Genomic DNA, 20,863 nt, shown 5'->3' on the forward strand with positions numbered 1-20,863 from the left:
TATATATATACAGTATATATATATATATATATATATATATATATATATATATATATATATATATATATATATATTTTTACCCATCTTGTGTCGTCAACACTAAAACCTACACACTGATTCAGGAGGAACCCTGGACATGAGGATTCAGCTTGACTGGTCTCTGTGTGGCTTCATCTTGTACCTAAACAGCAGGGGTCGCTGTAGCGCACTGAGGCAAATGAACCTCAGTTGTTCATGGGAGCACAAAGACCAATCAAACACACCTTGTGGGGTCTCAGCCATGATCATCAACTTAATGCAGCACAGCACCAGCATGACACACCCTGTACTGCACTGGGCAGGGACTTTTTCTATGTGAGACTGGTGAAGACCTCCGAAATTGACAGAAACTTTTTTGGTATTCGGGATGAAGTTTATCAGGCGGCCCATGTTTAGGGTATTTAAATGGATTGCTCATCCAGACAGCATAGTTTTAAACCTGCAGTACCTGAATCGTCTTGGACTTCCTCCCCATCAGCAGTCTCTCCCAGTTCGATGCTTCCAATTACGATATTGTTCTCTCCAGGGTTCCGAAGAACTGAAAACCAATAGCACATCATTAGAGGCAGCAGTTAAGGGATAATCAGGTCACTAAACATATAATTAGTTCTGAGACAGAGAAAGCCCTGGAGCATTTGAAACTTCAGCATGCAGGATTAGTGTCTTTAATACCTGGATAAAGTATAAAAGGCGATGAAAAGATAATGGTACGAGCTTGGTAACTACCTTCTTAACACATTCAGCACTACTTGGAGTAGCATTACAAAATAACATCCATAACTATAAAACTCAGTAGTGCTAAATGTATACAGTAAATGCTTAAAGAAAATTAATAAAATCATTGCCAAACATTTTGACTGGATGTCTTTCTAAGACATGTTTTGAAAACACTGAGAAAGACTCAAATGTATTACATATTCATTAAATTACAAAAAGACCATCATATTATACAGTAAACTTCTTTACCCACTATATACTACATGTATTTGAGGTAACAACATAGTCTTCAGGTTAATGAGCAATAAATCTTTGGATTAACAAAACATTAGTATTACCATAGCAGCGCTCTTTTTTTAATTGTGTGTGCTTGCAATGTAAAAACGTAATAAATCCTGCAGTTGAACAGACTCCATGCCTAATAACAAAAAAGTCTTAAAAAACAAACAAGTCAACCTGTGCCAAACTAAATTAAAGTGTTGTATTACCATTAATAACCTCAAAACAGATTTAGATTTTTTTTTATAGATAGAAGGAATTAGGTTTAACCTGAGCACACAAGGGCTAAATTCTTCGGAATTCATGAGACTTGCACAAAAAGCATGGACAATTTGACATTAATAATAACACCATAAAACATGATTAAATAAGTATTCGTTTTTAAAATCCTGCCTAAAACCACACAGTCTTATATGAAACTATAAACTTGTAACTTGGAGACTTAAAATTGCTTGCATGATTGGCTTCATGATTACCCATAACTACTAAGCATTTAACACTGCTTATGGGCTGGATTCCCACTGTGCAACATACAGCCTAGGGTGCATTCCTCTTTGACTGTATTAACACTAGAGCACAATATATTCTATGTAATCCTACTGGCATCACTGTTAAGTGTTATCCATTTGTTTACTGTTATTCTTCTATATATATATATATATATATATATATATATATATATATATATATATATATATATATATATATATTTATCCATTTAAATCTGCTCTAAAACAAATCTTAAATCATTAATATGTTTTTCAATCAAAAACTCTTCCAGTAATGCTTTATTTCCTTTTTGAAATGATGGTGCTTATAGAATGTGCTGGATTTGTAGCACTGGAGACCAAATGTATCAACTGAGCACATATAGCACAATCAGTGTCAAGCTTTATGATGTCAGGGAGGAAATAACTTAGTTGTCTTGCCCATCCAATCCTGGGTGTTGAAAGTCAGTTGAAACTACCAAACTCAACTTGTTTTTAAACACTGGCCTTGTCCATGTTAAGAATGTACCACAGTTATAGGCAGACAGTTAGGAGCAGACCCTTCAAAAGACAATGGATTAAATAGTGAGTTAAAAGGGCAAGTGCACTGGCTTCTTTAGATATTCCAGTGGCTGTAACAGTTTGATACATGAGGCAATCCTTTATCAGCTTGGCTGAGGAAGTCGTACTTTAGCAGACCTCTTCTGCTTGGATAATAAAACGCCCGGAAATGTCAAGAATCTCTAAAAGGGGACTGCTAGCATTGTTTGTCAGCTTACTAAAGTGTTCCTTATTTTGGAAATCCACAGGTGTTGCAACTTGAATCCTCATACTAGAGTAGCAGTATTGAAAGTAGTCTCTTGTTTTTATATATAGATTAACATACAGTATACGAAACATGGCTAGTGCATACTGGGTATGGGTTTGATGAAAATGAATTCTGATAGATGAAAGAGAGAGAATTATTAGCAACAGCATGAGGGGGTACTGCAACTCCACACTATTCCTGATTTGGGCATCTGCTGGAGATGAGATGAGGTCACTTTGTTGAGAATTGCTACAGTACAACAATCTTATAACAGCTCCCAATTAGGAATATTCTATCTATATCTTAAATTTCTAATTTCTGAAATTAGATTAAGCATCAGCCACAATTATTAACTAATTTAGTATTTTATGATGGACAGCTGTAGTCCACAGCCAAAGGGATTCAAACTCTCGGGCCTCAGCTGTCTCTGACGCACGTTTTTACTAATCATAAACATATCCTGTAGCCAAGGCTTGCATTTCCCGATGGCCGAGAACAAGTGTGATTTACACTTAAGAGCCAGAACTAAGCTTTTGCTTAACATAGCACCAGTAGTGCTTTTTCATTGAGTATTACCTTACCACAGCTTTGATAGGATTTAGATGACGATAATCCAGGGGAACCACGTTTGCCTACAGTTAAAACTTCAACACAAACCATTATATACTTTAAAAGGAAGCAATCTAATAGCTATATACATTTTTGGTATGCACTGTATAGCATATGTTGTGAACAAGGTCCCATGCCAAGTGCATCCCACATACATTATTCATTAAGTAGATGTCATATCATGTGTTTGTTATGTAATATAATGCAATATAAAAAAAAAAAAAAAACAGTAACATTCTTCATGTAGACAATGTTTTGGCATATAGTCATATCTACTGTAGACATTTGCTTTGGAAGACTGTTGAACTGCCTGATGTACTAAGGAAACTTTTTGGCAGAATTAGATAAAGTAATTGAAAAGGTCAGATAGTTCACAAGGCTTGAACACAAATAATGGTTTATAAGTATATTTCTTGCTTAAATATAAATATAAATATAAATATAAATATAAATGTAGTAGTACTCTATATCTTACCAATAACCATTTTAATGCTGCAGTATTGTCACTGCTAGTCACTAGCTCTGCAAGTTATTGATTTGAATTACTCTAATGCCTTGATAACAAACATGAAGTCACTCCATGAAGAAGAATTTTTTGTGGGACAATGGCAGCCATTTGCACATTCAGGGCTCCAGCTACATGTCACCGGAGAATGATAGAAATCACAAAGGCTGTAGAGGAAGCCACTGCAAAGTAACTCAGAGCTGTGTGCACTTTTGGAACAAGACAAACCGACTCTTATCCTTCTCATTAATTCATCCGAAGCAGATGTATTTAAAACATTTTTTTCCCATGCAACTCCCCTGGTATTCAAATGCTTTTCACTGAGAAACTAACTTCACAGCAGTGGGGGCACTCAAACAAATTTCAAACTGACTGAATTATTTTACTTTAGCTCCCTTTTACAGATTCTTTGGGGAGGAAACCCAGGCTTGGGCTGATGCTTGTAATAGTGAGGTGAACCTCTGTGCACCATCCTCATATGCAAGTATGAAAACCATTTTATGATTAAGAAGCAAGTGGCTTTTTATAATTACAAGGAGCTATGTTTACACATAACTGAAAACTTGTATGGATACCGAGATGAATGACAGAAAAAAAGGGAAAAATATCATATATGTGTGCCATTGGCTTATTAGGGATATTGGAAGTACCAAACAAGTGTCCCAGACCACTTGTCAAACTACATCACACTTTATCTCTAGTAGACTTTAATGCTCAGCTGTTCACATGTGAATATAACAATTTTGTAACCAGCTGTGATTGACAACTAGCTGTGCTATCCACAAGAAACAAAGGTACATAGTGTGTGTGCGTGTGTGCGTGCGTGCGTGTTTGTGTGTGTGCATGGTTTTTTGGGGGTTTTTTGGAGGGGGATACACAACTATCCAGTCACAGATTATTATTTTAAGAAGCTCTTTAGAATCTGGAAGTATTCTATACAACTGACATTATGGACACATTTTTTAAATCATGCTTGGTACTTCATATGCATGCCAATGGAACTGCTGTTTTTCTATGGTGTTCCAATTGAATTTATCATGACTGTGGCCATATTTTTGTAATTCAGTAAAAAATTGCTGAAAACACAAAACATATTATTTAAAAGTGTTACTGTTAGGTTTAGTGTTTCTTCTTTTGTAATTTAAGTACACGATTCTCTGCTACATCACTTTCTTTAATGTGCAGGTTGATTTTTCGGTTTAAGTTTGAACATTTTTGATAAGTAGCATGTTAGCCGTTTTCTTTCCTCCTATATTTTGCCAATCATCAAAAGTAGCTTGAGGTGTATCAATATATGCATCACATAAATGCACTATGATCCCTGACCAGCTACAGTATGTAACAATTTAACAACTGAACACTGCTGAGCTATGACAGTGATAGAATGTAATAGAATGAAATAGTTCCAATCTAGAAAAACAAGCTGAGTAAAGATGCCCAGATAACATGTTGGCACCCCAGCAATGCCAGGCATTCTGCTGATTAAGGGGTTAAACAGAAAAGGACCTCCCAATGAGTTAAATTAGCTGAGCTGTAGATTCGTTTCTTATTTAAGCATGGAGGTATCAGTGACAGAGTATGTTCGTTGCCAAGAATCCTGGATGGGTGTCAGGTCAGAAAGTAGCTAGAAGACATTTTTCAGGAATGCTTGTATCCGCCAGGAGAAAATAATTGCCTTTGTTCCTTTTTTCTAGTTGAATAAAACCTGGGGAAGTTGCTTCTCAGGTAAGTTTAGCCAAAAAATGTACAAGTAGTAGCAACTTAATTACAAAGCAATATTTAAAGATATCCACTATCATGACCAGCTTTCTGTTAGGACGACTGTATTCAAGCTGTTTGTTGGTTGTAATAAAGGCAGTCTTCTGTACTAGTTGAACATCAGCTAGAGATGTGTCTAAACTCATTGTGCAAGCTTGGTTTCAGTAGTGCCTCTAAAGTTATAAGTCCTTGAAATATTTTTTTTGGCTGCTAATATGTGGCATCAGAGAAACTGACAAACTTGGATTACATCAACACCTTCTCAATTAAACTTTCAGGATTGGCGCCTTGTTGAGCTGTCTCTTAAATCAGCTTGTTGTGGGTAGTCTGTTAAAACCTTTTCCCCAAAAATCACAGCTGCTTTTAAGTGCAAAATAAAACACCCTTGTTTCATCAAAACAGCAAAGTGGCCACCTCATTAAAAAAGCAATATTATGAACTTACTTGTAAAACAAAACACCAACATTATGGAATCCTTTCATAAGGTACAAAAGTTGGCAATGCAGACATGTTTGCTGTTAAGTGAAACACATAACAAAAAAATATTATAAAAATGTACTTCTGATTTGTGCTTATATGTGGTATCGACCATATGTACACTCAACAGCATAATACGGTAGGTTTTAGAACATAGTAGAATAAGTAGCTTGTCTACCATTTTAATCTCTAGGTGAGAATCCATTTCTAAACATTTTACTCAATATCAGGATCACCGTTCTGACAAGCATATTAAGAACGAGGTGGTTTTATGCCACAACAAATTAATTTGTGTTCACAAGTAACCACAACTGGTGGCATGGACCCAAAGCTCTAAGCACACAATTTCACCTGCTCTGAACTAAATAACCTATTTGTTTTCATTTGTACTTGTGAACCAAGAAACCCAAAGCAGGCAGAGTGTTTTTAAAAATCCCTGCCAGTCCTATAATTAACTCCAGCTATAGTGAAGATAAACCAGGGCGCACAGTGTACTTTGGCAAGCACCTGTGAAAACATGCACGCACATTGTAATGCAAGGTATGAGGTTAGCTGGCACCAAGTCAGTTGAATATCTTCAGCTGAAAGCTCTCATATGACAACTCTTTGTGCTTTACTTACTAGAAACCATTATCCCCAATCTATGTTAAACTACGGGACCACAATAAAGCCTCTGAGGCCTACTTTAAGACCAAGTAGACATGATGAAGCAAAACTGTTATGTAATCGACCTACTGTTGAGGTTTCCATATTGGTTTTAGCATTGTGATAGCAGGATTCTTTACTCACTCATGGATGCCCTCAAGCCTTTACAAATAACAATGGGTTTGCTGGAGCCAAGGGTTGTATCAGGATTGACTCAGGTATCTCCAAATGCTGCCAAACATGCAGTGTTCATTCTCTATAGGAGGTCACAGCTCAGGGTTTACTTGGATAAACATCTAAGATCTATGTGTGGGAAAAGCTAAGATTGTATTAGTAAAGCTTAGGGTACCGTCCATAAAATGAGATACACGTAAACCCAGAAACTATATTTAATGTTAAAAATGACTGGATTTCTTGAATGTTCATTGACATCACTGTTGATGGGAAAACCTTGTTATGAGGAACTTTAAGAAAACAATAATAAAGTGAACACATATTCTGGGTCATGCCTCCTTTGTTATTATTATACGTTAACAAATAACACATTAACTTACTGTGCACATCCCCTCTCGGTTTAGGGGAGACCTCAATACGTATCCTGTTGTCCACAGTAGTATCTCTCTCTGGAGCTGTAGTCACAATAGGCATTTTGGTAGTGGTGACCACCACAGGCTTCCTGGTGACAACTGGGGCTGGGGTGGTCCTCCTTGGAGGTGCAGTACTTCTAATGGATTTGGTGGTTGTGGTTTTTATTTTAGTGGTAATTACAGTTCTTTTGGTGGTTACGGGTAGACGGGTGGTGGTTATCTTTCTGTCACAATCAGGATCAGGGATTTTATTTTGACATCCGTTGCCGTTTGTGGTGTTCTTCATGTTTCTCATATTTTCTTTTTTGCCTGGTACTGGTGGGTCAATTATGACTTTAGGTATGGCTAAAAAGGAAAAAGAAATAGGCACTTAGTATTACTATTAATTTAAGAAAGCAAATCATATAATCTTATTTTAGGGATCTAAAATACTTTATTCGAGTAAAGATGCTCATATGGTACATTCATAATAAACATATTATGAATTATAGATAAGATAACCAAATAGACATTAGAAAACGATTCAGTATCATCAGCCAATCTACTTCCTGCTAATAGACAGTAGATGCATGCTGGAACGTCAGTGCATCCATCACCTGTTAATCAAATTTAAAATCAATCCGCGCAAGTGCCGGCTTTTTCATTTTGACTTGATGTATTGAAAGCTCAGTTCCCATCTATTGGACAGCAAATACTACACAAAGACACAATTAAATTTTATTATCCACCAAATCCAGTCATTCAATACTTTGCACCGACGAAAGCGACCAATCCTGTACCAGCAACTGCAAAGTCAGCCAATCACAGGGCATTAGTAAAGAGAAGCAACCAAGAGGCCAGTGGTAACTCTGAAGGAGCTGGAGAGATCTACAGCTGAGATGGGAGAAACCGTCCATGGGACAACTATAACCCGGACGCTCCACAAAGCTGGGTTTTATGGAAGAGTGGCAAGAAGAAAGCCATTGCTGAAAAAAACCCATATCAAATCCTGTGGATTTTGCCAAAAGGCATGTGGGAGACACAGCAAACGTGTGGAAAAAGGTTCTCTGGTCTGATGAGACCAAAATTGAACTTTTTGGCCTTAGCACAAAATGCTATGTGTGGCGCAAAGCCAACATTGCTCATCACCCTGAGAACACCATCCCCACGGTGAAGCATAGTGGTGGCAGCATCATGTTATGGGGATGCTTTTCATCGGCAGGGACTGGGAAACTGGTCAGGATTGAGGGCAAGATGGATGGAGCCAAATACAGGAGGAAATTCTAGAGGAAAACCTGTTTCAGTCTGCAAGAGACCTGGGACTGAGGCGGAGATTCACCTTCCAGCAGGACAATAACCCTAAACACACAGCCAAAGCTACACTGGAGTGGTTTTAAAACAAGAACCTGAATGTCTTAGAATGGCCCAGTCAAAGCCCAGACCTCAATCCGATTGAGAATCTGTGGCAAGACTTGAAAATTGCTGTTCACCAACGGTCCCCATCCAACTTGACAGAGCTTGAGCAATTTTGCCAAGAAGAATGGGCAAAAATTGCAGGATCCAGATGTGCAAAGCTGGTAGAGACTTACCCAAAAAGACTCACAGCTGTAATTGCTGCCAAAGGTGCTTCTACCAAGTATTGCCTCAGGGGGGTGAATACTTATGCAACCAACAAATGTCTTTTTTTTTGTTTAACTTTTGTGTCACAATAAAAAATATTTTGCACCTTCAAAGTGTTAAGTTAAGGGCAGCAGTGTGGAGTAGTGGTTAGGGCTCTGGACTCTTGACCGGAGGGTTGTGGGTTCAATCCCCAGTGGGGGACACTGCTGTTGTACCCTTGAGCAAGGTACTTTACCTAGATTGCTCCAGTAATAACCCAACTGTATAAATGGGTAATTGTATGTAAAAATAATGTGATATCTGTAAAAAGTGAAATAATGTATAATGTGATATGTTGTAACAATTGTAAGTCGCCCTGGATAAGGGCGTCTGCTAAGAAATAAAAAATAATAATAATAATAATAATTAAGTATGTTGTGGAAATCAAATGGTAAAAGTTCCAATTAAATCAATTTTAATTCCAGGTTGTAACACTACAAAATGTGGAAAAGTCCAAGGGGGGTGAATACTTATGCAAGGCACTGTGAAACTTCTAAACATAAACGTACTTGCCTCAGCAGTTGCACTGACCTTAAGGGTTGACTGGGTTATTAAAAGGTGGGCTAATAAGTAGAAAAGCCCCTGAGGATGAATTGAGAAAATGCCGACAGTAGGTGTTAATTAAGCCTCAAATGACATTTCAATTTCCTCACAATGCTTACTAAAGTACAATAAAATACCATGCAAATTGATCGCAAAGGACTTTGCCCACACAAAAATGGAAAAATTGCCACATTAAAAAGTATGTTTTTAATATACTTTTAAAACACCCAAGTGAATCAGCCACATGGATAGATTCAGGCAGAGAATTACACAATATGGGGGGCATATTGGACAGTATCCTCCTGAGCATGGAAATCTTATTTTCAAAACCGCTAAACTTTGTTGGTTGGATGCAAACAATACTTACGTTTACAGTCGAAGCCGGTCCCCCTGAAGCCTCCTTTGCATTTGCATTTGTACGAGCCTGGTGTGTTGTAACACATGGCAAAGCTGCTGCAGTGGTGCACAGAGGAAAGACACTCGTTCACATCTGTAAGAAAATCGATAGCTTCAAGGCCCCTTCCCATGAATGTTGTGGAAGAAAACAAAAGCAATGAATCCTGGGGGAGATATTGGGTGATGGACAACAAGATTCTAGGATCACCACCTTGGCTATTCTATATGGTAAGTGCTTTTCCATGATCTGAACAATATGGCTACTTCTCTTCTGAAAGTGAACTCCTACCTTTCAGATAAAAAAAATACGAATTTTACTGGGACATAAAACACCTCATGATGAAAATGCATCCAACTGTCCTGGTTGAATTCCAATACAGGTGAGTGTGACAGGGCAAAACTCACTTGGCTAATTCTATTTGCGATCACTTACACAACCCCCAGTTGAATAGAACATCCCTGGTAATTAATGTAACTGCTTGACAGTGGATAATTTCATGTCTAAATACAAATAAATAAAACTGCTGTTATTTCAAAGGTTAACTTTTCATATAGCAGTTTTCACATTTGAAAGGCTATACTTTTAACTAGACAAGTACAGCACATCTGCTTCTCTTTAGAGATGATTACCTATGCACTGGTATTTTCCGTTGATGTATTTTAGGTCGAATCCCTCATGACATTTGCAGATGTAACTTCCAAAGGTATTGATGCACTTCCGGAATCTAGGACACACAGCTCTGCCAGTGGCACATTCATCCACATCTATAAAATCAATATTTAGTTACAACGTACTCGATGAATTATGAAGCTGCAAGATTGGATATGGCTTAGTCAGGAAACTAAGTACCATGAGGTCCACAATAAATTACAGTATCATAAAATCCTATCCTAGCCATCGTTTAGAAGAAGTGGCAATTATTTTTTGCCTGGTACTGGTGGGTGTCAGGTTCTTTTCTGTAATATACACTTTACAATCAATAACAAGTAGGAACTTAAACCTGCCTTCCAATCCTGGTAAGACTCGAAATTCACTCATTAAACAGGAAGACATTTTAGATTGGATCAGTCTTAAAAAAAGTTTATAATGGAAAAAGAATAGCAACGTGTATTAAAGAATAGTGAAAGCATGGTGAAGCATTCAGTAGGCAAGCACGGTAAAACACAAAGAGAATTTGTAAAGCATGGTAAACCATAGTAAACATGCACAGTAAAATGGGGACATTGAAAAATGACCATATAATGTCGCCATTGTAAACTATTTTGAAGGGATGCATGTTTCGTTTTTTTGTTTATACTTTTTTCTAAATATTATTGTATCAACTGGGAGAAATGTTGTTTCATGCCAGTTAGGTCTTCTGTGAACAATAGCAGTAAATTGCATATGAAAGGAGTAGCACAGTAAATTAGTAGTTTGTGTAATTATTTACATAGTTTGTATGCTTTGGCTATGCACTGGACTCTTATGATGAAGTCAAGCTGCCTGTGTGTAAAGCGGAGAAAGGTATATTTGTGACATAGAAAATTAATCATATTTACAATGCTCTATTCTTGTATTCTTGTGAAAGATGGTAAACATCTATAGTTACAAGCAACCTATTGCACCAATTGCTCCGCAACCTGAGGTTCACTTCAGACTAGTTGTGAGCTACTATGAGCCAGATATTGAAAAGAGATGCAAGTTTCACAAATGCAGTTGCAGGGATGTTTTTCCCTTAATTTTGCCTTGAGAAAAGCGGTGTGCTAGAGTTTCTGGAAAAAAAAACGTGTTTTTTCCTTAACTCTGAAGTTGTGAATAATTATGCAAGTTCACCGACAATTGCGAAATTCAAATAAAAGTTTTGCAGACAAATTTGTTGCATGTTTTTTTTACTTCACTTAACTTATTCTCAACACATTCCCTCCAAGATATCTGCAGCTCCAACTGCGCCAACAGAGGATCCTGATGTTCCAGTTATCGGTTTCAGATCCTGGTGCAGTAAAAACAGATGCTGGTGGCACTGATGGTTTAGCTGCACTCAGAGTGCTCCCAACCTCTATGGGAATTGTTAATGACACCCTTCCTCTGTTCAAGTGGTCGGCTCTAAGGCAGGTCCTCCACCAGTGGATTTGGTAGATTTTCGAATCTGAGAAGTTTTTCTTTAACTTAAATTTCATCTATATACTGTGGAACAGTTGCAACAATATTCATGTTATCTGGAGTGTAAATAAAAGCCGACCGAAGACAAAACTGCCAGGATGGGGCACTAAAACAGCGTGGAACGTCTTGAAAACTATACCACTCGTTTACTCAGCATCTATATATATTAAAAAGCATTGTTACTACATAAGTTCATAGCCTACTTCTTCTGTCGTGTAGTATAATTAGACATTTCTCACTGATTTAGTCCCCATTCTGAACAGATTTGTCTTGGTCTGGAAGCATTAAAAAACATAAAAGTTCATATAATGATAATTATTTTTAATTTTAGACTATCGTGATCGTATCGTGAACTAATCGCATGGTATAGTTTTCGCATTGTTTAGGACAAAATCTTATTTAATTTTTTTTTCTCTTTTTGTCAGCTATTATTATAATCTACTCTACAGTAAAGTTTCTATGCTTTTCAACATTTTGAGCCATTGCCTCACCTGGTCAGCAAATACACCTGCATCAGTTCGGTGTAGTCTGGGTTGCGATTCATTTCCTGTTTATATTAATTGAAATGTATTAATTTCTGCAGTCTTGCGATATTTGCAAATTCCCGGCAACTCTATTGAATTTCAACTCTGCTTACATTGCAAATATCTGCATATATTTGCAATCTAAGCATATTTGCATAAAAGTTGAATAAATTAACAATATATTTGAATATCTGGTCCTATATTCAAATCTGCTTATAATGACCACTCCCAGCACTGTCTAAATTTGTATTTAGAGACAGGTGGTCTTGTGATTTAGCATGTGAAATACACTTTCATGCAGCGATTCACCAGAGGTCTGACCGTACTTCATTGTGTATAGCTGCACATACCCACACAGGTCCTGCTATCGGGCCCCAGCTGTAGCCCAGGTAAGGGGCAATGGCACCGGATCTCCCCTTTCACCACATCACAGCCGTACTGACAATTTGCCATGGAGCAGGAGCGGGCATCTGTGAAAAGAGGCCATGTGTGTTAATACTGTGGTCCAATTCAATTTATAAAGCTGCTTCATGTTAGATTTGAGTAATGAGTAATGAGAGTTTTATGAAGAATCTGTGTGAAAAAGCATAAAATAAAAAAGGTTAATTCACAATTTCTGATATATACACTGCTGTGCAAAAGTCTTAGACAGGTTGCATTTTTCTACAATTTACTCAAAGCCTCCACTAATGTTTTCTACTATTATAACAACCTTGACTTGCATAAAGAAGGAAAAACATTGAGTGAAATAGCTCACATCACTCGATTTTCAAGGTGTGGTATCCAAAGCATAATCAACAAGTACAGAGAAACATCATCTGTAATTGACAAACCCAGGACTGGAAGACCCAAAAAGCTGTCTAACAATGATGAGCAATACTTGAAAATAATATCCTTAAGAATAGAAAGAAGACAAGCATTGAATTGACAACAGAACTGGCAGAAGGCAGAGGTGTCGTTGTCCATCAAATCAACAGTACGAAGGTCACTCTTGAAATCAGGACTTAAAGGATGTGCTGCAGTAAGAATACCTCTGTTAAGAAAGGGGAACACTTGAAATGTATTTGCTTACGATTGTAAGTCGCCCTGGATAAGGGCGTCTGCTAAGAAATAAATAATAATAATAATAATAATAATAATAATAATAATAAAAAAAGGCTAAAATATGCACAAGAACACAGAAATTGGACTATGGAACAATGGTTAAAGGTGCTTTGGACTGTTGATGGATGGACAAGGACACCTGTGCCTTCTGACAGTTCTGTTGTCAATTCAATGCTTGTCTTCTTTCTATTCCTTAAGGATATTATCTTCAAGTATTGGTCATCCTTGTTAGACAGCGTTTTGGGTCTTCCAGTCCAGGGTTTGTCAATTACAGATGATGTTTCTCTGTACTTGCTGATTATGCTTCGGATACCACACCTTGAAAATCAAGTGATTTTGAGCTATTTCACTCAATGTTTTTCCTTCTTTATGCAAGTCAAGGTTGTTATAATAGTAGAAAACACTAGTGGAGGCTTTGAGTAAATTGTTGATGCTCATAATACATAAGAGTAGAAAAATGCAACATGTCTAAGACTTTTGCACAGCAGTGTATATATCTTTATCAAATTTCCGTTTTATACAGATTCTAGTCCACATTTACCCCACCACTAATACATTTGGAAGCTGTTCCCCAGAAGTAGTCATTGCTACAGTACTTTATTTTTGTGGTATATATATATATATATATATATATATATATATATATATATATATATATGTATATCTACATTACTTAAAGTAGTAGGACATACTTAACTGTGTCAGTTTAGTTCTATAAAAAATGTTCACTGTCCATGTTTACATCCCTTTCAACTGTTACGTAATTATAAACATAATTCCATTTCTTGCAGAGAGAAAACAAGTAGTTAAAATAAACATAACAAAGTAAAATAAAAAAATAAAAAAAACTTTGACATATGTTTCAAAAAGACACTGAAGTTTCTGACTTCTCACTGATTCTTTTTTTGGTAAGACTATATATCTTATGAATGATTATGCATTTAAAGTTACTGGTGATAAGAAAATTACAAACTCCCCAGCTGAAAGCAGAATAACTCACTATAGCTTGCTCGGGGTCAGATCTGGATATTGTCAATCCAATAACACCCCAGTAAATGGTGTGCAACCACTGTACTGACAGATTAGCACTCCTTTGAGTGAGATATTCAACTGTATTAAATATCCCATATCACTTGCCCTTGTTATACTAATAAATCAGTTCATTTTTAGCTTGCAACCTTGTCATAAAAATACTTTCTCTGTTTTAAAAATAATATTGTTACATTTGAGTATGTTGCAAAATGGAATAGTAAAATAATAATAATAACAAAAAACGTAGAGCTGTAATGTAGGACACCTTCAAAACTCATTATTTCTAAAATAGGTGCTTCATTTACTTACTTCCACATGTCCCATCAGGCATGAGCATGTAACCATTCAGGCAGTAACATTTGTAGCTTCCATAGGTGTTCATACACCTATGTTTACAAGGCCGTGGCTTCAGTCCACACTCATTGAGATCTAGAGATAGAAAAGACATTGATTAAAGGTCTTGTTAAAAGGCTAGTGACATCACAGAGAGCATCCAGAGGTCAGAAGTCAACATTGACAGCCCATCTTTTCTTGTTTCCCTATTGCATATGACCATGTAACTTTACAGGACTCTGGGAATGTAATGCTGTGTTTCAACAGGCCCACACCATCTTGTGCATGACTCTATTTGGAACTAACTGTCCACTCAGCCCTACTCATTTGAACACATTTCAGCACATCCTTCAATTTATCTTTTTAGTATATCATCTTAAAAGTATCACCTGTTTCAACCTTTGTCCTTGAATAGTTCTAATAATCCTGGATTTTTCTTCAAGAACAAAGTATTTGTGTTACATCTGCACTATTTCCCAGTGCACGCAAAAAACAGCCTTACCATCTTCTAAAAGTTTAAACAGTTTAAAGCTACAGTACAGATAGTGATTGGTCGATGTTAAAGGTTATTGATCAATGTTATCAGTTATAATTGAATACAATACCTGCTATTTGTATCTCTTTATGATATGTTCCAAAAAAAATTATACATATGTTTTTGTAACTCAAATGAAATAAATGAATGCAGTAACTTGTAGTTCCTTAGATGTATGATGTCTGGTAAAACTTTTGCAAATATTGCTGATGTATATCATGACATGATTACATATCATGTTATGACATTAAAGCCTCAAATAAAATTTGATTAGTTTGGAAGCTTAGGCTCTGTGGCACCAAAGACATTGAAACCACTGAGGTGCTAAAAGTAACATATCAGCCAGCATATGGGTCAAGAGTGGTGCCATTCTAATAATATCATAACAACTATATAGGTTGAGCGGGTTGTTTCATGTGTTTAGCATCATTTAGTTGTGTAATTTCACGCATTGGAAATCGGTCTTTCTTACAGTCCACGTGTAGCAGCTTCACAGTAGAAGCAAAATGTGACATGTTTAGCTTTAGGAAAATGACTGTAATTCAGCCTTTAAAGAGACATGCTGTAAATATTTCACATGACATGTCTTTAAATAGATGAATGGCTCTCAATCGCAGATGCTGTTTCTGTGTACAGTCACATTAACAATTGACCAGTTCAGTTTTTATGGAGGGAATCAGATCACATGATGCAGGCTGCTACATTCAGCATTTCTTCCTGATACTCACTTCTGCTAAACTGAAGTATCTGGTGTGCCACCATGTACTTCAAATACTTTATACACAGGTGTACAGTATCAAACGTGTAGCCATATGTATGTTTTTATTTAAATACAATTATAGTATATAGAATTATACTATCTAGCATTTCATTTTTTTTCTTCTGATAGATAGATCTCTAACTACATACCTATGTTCATCATTCATTACTAGCAGGACTGTTGTTTCTTGTATTTGTAATCAATGTGCTGATTCCAATGATAAATAAAAACAGCAACAAAACAATGACTAAATAACATCTTCAGAGCAACAGAAGTAATTAAAAATAAATAAAAATCTGATTCCATATTGTTTTCAGCAAATTTGTAAGTTGCGGTGACAACCGGTTTCAAAACTTTTAATATATATATATATATATATATATATATATATATATATATATATATATATATATATATATTTTTATATATTTTTTTTCATCAAAGATTAACTGCATAAAGGACGAGGAAATATATATATATATATATATATATATATATATATATATATATATATATATATATATATATATACACACACACAGTATATTATCCTTGATGGAATGTTTCAGTCTGTAGTCCTAACACAATTCTGGAGTGCTAACAGCTATTACCACATATTACCACAATGATATATGACTTATAAACAATGAAAAAAAATAACCCTTTTTTTAAGATTAGAAAGTATTCCATTTCAAGTTTAGAAATGATGCATTCCCAACAAAACAAAGCATTTTAGTCAGAATCTGTGATCAGCAGGAGCCATGATAAGTCAGAGATGAGGTCACCTCTCTGTTTGAGTCTCTTTTCCTCAGACCCTCTCATGTTCCCCCTTAGCCTCCAGATAAATCCTTCAACGGCTGGAAATCAGAGCTTACATTGAAAATCGTATATCAACAGCCAATCCACTGACACCTGGCTTCTGAAACCTTGAGTCACCTCACGTCAAAGCCTTCTCAGTCCAGACAAAAATAGCCAATTTTGAAGTTCCCACTTTTCTGAAGTGTTTCTAAATTTTCTGGAAATCTTGTAGGTCATACATATAATGTTCTGATATTGGATCAAGACTTGAACTTGGATAACAAAAAATGTTGTGGGAACTGAATGCATGTTAAAACTGCTACCAAAATGTGTACAGGGCCTGCCAACAACCCATGTTAGAGTATCCATTAAAAACAAACTTCAGCACACTCAAATGTATTTCTTGCATATTTTATATCACCAAAAGACTTTATATTTCTTAGTCAGTCCAGCTGGCAGGACCAGTAAAAATATTTAGTAGATACTGAAATCCGAGTGAACTAGTGTTTGTTTTTGATATCCTGGAGTTCTGGTTTGGCATTGTGTACTTCAAAAACTTCAGTGCATGTCGAATGTTTCAAATACTCTTAGGGTCTTAATAATCAATCTCAGTAGAACTATATGCTTTGAAAAGCAAGGCATAGTTTAACTTCAGTGCTAGCTCTTGCTGGCACCATATCATACTCTCCTGCTGTGCTTTTCTATAGCTACTGAGCTGTTCAGAAAATGCCAACTGTACTATGCTGAGAGGTAGCCCTGCACTGAAACCTGAACCACCAAGACAGCACAACTAGATGGAGACCAACTGGATTACTGCTTCAGTCACATTCAATTTCTGGTCTCTTAAAAGAAAAGTGGAGCAGCATGCTACAAACAGTCAAATGCCTGTAATTAGGTATTCCAAAACAGGAATATTATGAAGAAAAAAAAGAAAAAAATATTTGGCAGGTTTTGTTGTTGCCAAAATGATTTTAATATACAACAGCATGCTTTATGTTAATGCCTCAAAAACCCAGTGAATTTGCTCAGCTGGAGCTGACTGACAAAAGTGCCTGTTTAGTTTCAAACTGAGATAAAAATCCAGACCTTCATATCAACATGGCTTAGAAACTACAAAAAGAAAAAGAAAAGCTGTTATCTTCTTATCTTCGTCACCTATGAGGAGTCAATGGTAGAATAAGTAAAAACAAAACCAAAGTTAATTTTGATTTACATTTTCTCCAAAAAGCAGGTCCACAGCAATTCCACATGCTGCTAAGCAAGAATATTTCTTCAGCAAATAATAAAGTGGGAAAATAGAAATTAAGACAATGAAAAATACATACTGTAGCAGAGGACATTTACCACAACTGCGTAGTATCATTTGGAATGTACATGGTCTACTTGGCATGTTCATTATAATTTGACTAATAAAAAAAAAATAAACAAAAAAAAAACATTCAGTGAATTACTGGGATGATGTCTGACTGAGGTACATTTCAAATATTTTATTCACCTCTACCTTTTGATAAAAACTTGGAAACACTCATGTAACATATATGGAAAGAAAACAATTAATTGATAGCACTTTACTTTTTAAAAAGTAAATCAGTTTCAGAATTCAGCAGCACACAAATATTTTTTATAGCACCTTGAACTGCAGGTGTTACACATATAAATAAATAGTTTTTTTTTTTGTTTTTTTTTGATCAGCCCGATTGTTGGGTTTGCTTATTGACCTATTTACAACTTACATTATTTAATTATCCAAGTACTGGTATCACAACGTAGTTACTTGGACAATTTGAATCAATGCCCAATTGTGACTTCTAAAAGCTCTTCAAAGAGGTACATAACACTAGTTTCTGACAGCTCCACATATATCACCTGGAGCACAAGATAAGATAAAGACCATACCGACAGTCTGGGAAAGTGTAATTTCAGATTTTTACCTGTAAGACAGCTACTCAGTTCTTTTAACATCCATGTATAGATTTTTGCCTGAACAAACAAGTGTTCAAGTTTTCAACTAGAAAGGGTATACATGATAACTGTTGGCAGGATGTCAAAAAAAGAAGAAAGTGGATTCTGCCTGTGGAATTGTATTAATAAACGATTACCATGGTAGTAGCCCTTATACAATTCTCTGCATCTCTAAATTAAACAAACAAGCGGAATTACTGACGCACTGGCATTTCAGGCACAGTCATAAAAAAAAGAAAAAGAAAAACACAGTTGCCCTGCATATGAAAAAGGAGAAGTACAGTAAGAGAGTTTATAGTTGAGAGAAGAGAGAGGTATTGAAAAGATGAAGGGTCTTGGGAGGCTCAGCCAAGGCCATGGACTTGTGTGAGCACATGCTTTGCTAAGGCATGTTTTTGCATCCACCAGCCAGGGCGCTATCAGGACAGGCAATGCTTTTGGTCTGGTAGAGAAGGGGCGAGGCAGCAAGATCGCCGGTGTAAGCCGTGCAGGTCTAGGTAGGGTTGAGGGGGGGAGCCGCCTTAGGAATTACAGACTTGCTCACCCGCTGTAGGTGCACCTGCTGGTTGGTGATCCATGGGAAGAAAGAGAGGAGGGTGACTGTCCCACATTGGGGGAGTAACATACACCTGCTCATCTTCATGAGAGCCAGAGGAATACCAAAGACAAAAACAGTACACAGGCAGGTAATGAAAAATAAAGCTTTCTTTTTTGCAGTTTACTCATCAGTGTGTAGAAAATTAAAGTGGACTTAAAACGTTTTTTTTTTGTTTTGTTTTTTTGTAAATTCTGATTTCTGTTTAATTACATCTTCCACTGGCCACCACACTGCCACACTTAACCTGTCAATCAATTATATCATGTGTGGCAAATTCTTAACTTTTTTATACATTTAAAATACTAGTACCACTGACATAGGACAGGCTAAATTAACCACAATAGCTGTGAGTGTATACCCTATTCTACAATACATGTCTATGGTACCACTGGAGATGGGATTGTGTGGGAACCTAAACATTACTCTACCACCGAAATATACAACATTTTTAAACTCTTATTTGATGCTTTCTAAAATCAAAACTCATTTGGCAAGAGCGTTGCTTCAATAATACATGTTAGACTAAATGCAAAATATTATTAAAGAAAAAACTGTTAAATCAAAGAGTTCTGAAACACAGTATACGCTTTCTAGTACATATAAGGTGAATAAATTCAAAGCACTCATTAGAACCTTAATCTCATTTCAAAAGCATATCAAGTTTGGTTAAAAGTTTTGGTTAAAAATGTTGGGGATTCAAGTTATTTTCATTGAAGGTTTATTGCACAAAAAAAAGGTTTAACTCATTTATATTTTATTGTAGATATATTCAGTGTAGTCAAGTCTGCTTCAACAGTTTTTCTTTGGCACAGAACTCTTATTCAGAAGCAATACCTTTACTGAGTGCTGGTGCATAATGATGATTTTTCAACATTGAAGAGAAACAACCGAGCTGATAGTTTTCTGTGTACCTTGGATCCTGAACTAAATATAATGGGAAGTTCCAGTGGTAATATATGGCTTCTTGAGTAGTTTTAAGCTCTGGTCAGGTTATTTGAAAAGCATGAAAGTCTATAAGTGTGTATCTGTTAGTTAGCAGTGAAATAAAATATTTCCTAACAATGGGGGTATTCAAAGGAGGTTCAGATCTTTGGTGCTCATTTAAAATAACTGAACAGCTGACCCTCAGCTTAGAGCTACTTTATAGTAAATGTATGTAGCTTATCATCTTATCAGTGGAGATTTCATGTTGTGGTAGAATAGAACCAGGCTGCAGGAACAAGGGTAAAACATTTAATTTAACCTATTTGGTACTCATTAAAGGTCTTTTTTACATACAGTATACCATGCAGAGCAAAGTAGGGTAAACAAAACTTCAGGGGTCCAGAAACCCACATTAATAGCCAGCATTGACAATTTTATAAAATGGCTACCATATTCTTTGGCCGTATTACTAGCTAATTTTAAATTGAAAGTCAGTCTACAGAGCTGCCTTTTTAACCTCTAGTTAACCTCCTTTGTCTAAGACAGAATTCCCCCTGGCTTCTAGTTCATTTATATAACATCTACAGTAGATTTGGGGTTTTCATCAACAGCAGCATTTCGAGAATCTAATGTGAAGCATAAAAGGTTTTCTACCAACGAAACA

General features: G+C 36.2%; 1 protein-coding gene across 7 annotated transcripts in view; it reads right to left on the reverse strand.

Annotated features, from left to right (window-relative positions):
* Positions 1-20,863, reverse strand: part of LOC117421432 (nephronectin-like) — a 52,548-nt gene that overhangs the window by 5,915 nt on the left and 25,770 nt on the right. For 5 of the 7 annotated variants that reach the window (XM_034035859.3, XM_034035862.3, XM_034035860.3 and 2 more), the window contains 6 exons: positions 14,599-14,718; positions 12,504-12,623; positions 10,120-10,254; positions 9,461-9,583; positions 6,880-7,257; positions 488-577 (listed from right to left, as the gene is read on the reverse strand). In XM_034035859.3, the coding sequence (XP_033891750.3) occupies positions 488-577; positions 6,880-7,257; positions 9,461-9,583; positions 10,120-10,254; positions 12,504-12,623; positions 14,599-14,718 (966 nt within the window). Of the gene's footprint in view, positions 1-487; positions 578-6,879; positions 7,258-9,460; positions 9,584-10,119; positions 10,255-12,503; positions 12,624-14,598; positions 14,719-19,221; positions 19,315-20,863 lie in introns of all 7 variants that reach the window. The other 2 variants (XM_034035857.3, XM_034035858.3) reach the window with 1 other exon arrangement.

The sequence above is a fragment of the Acipenser ruthenus genome, chromosome 1, assembly GCF_902713425.1.
Source record: "Acipenser ruthenus chromosome 1, fAciRut3.2 maternal haplotype, whole genome shotgun sequence".
NCBI lineage: Eukaryota > Metazoa > Chordata > Actinopteri > Acipenseriformes > Acipenseridae > Acipenser > Acipenser ruthenus.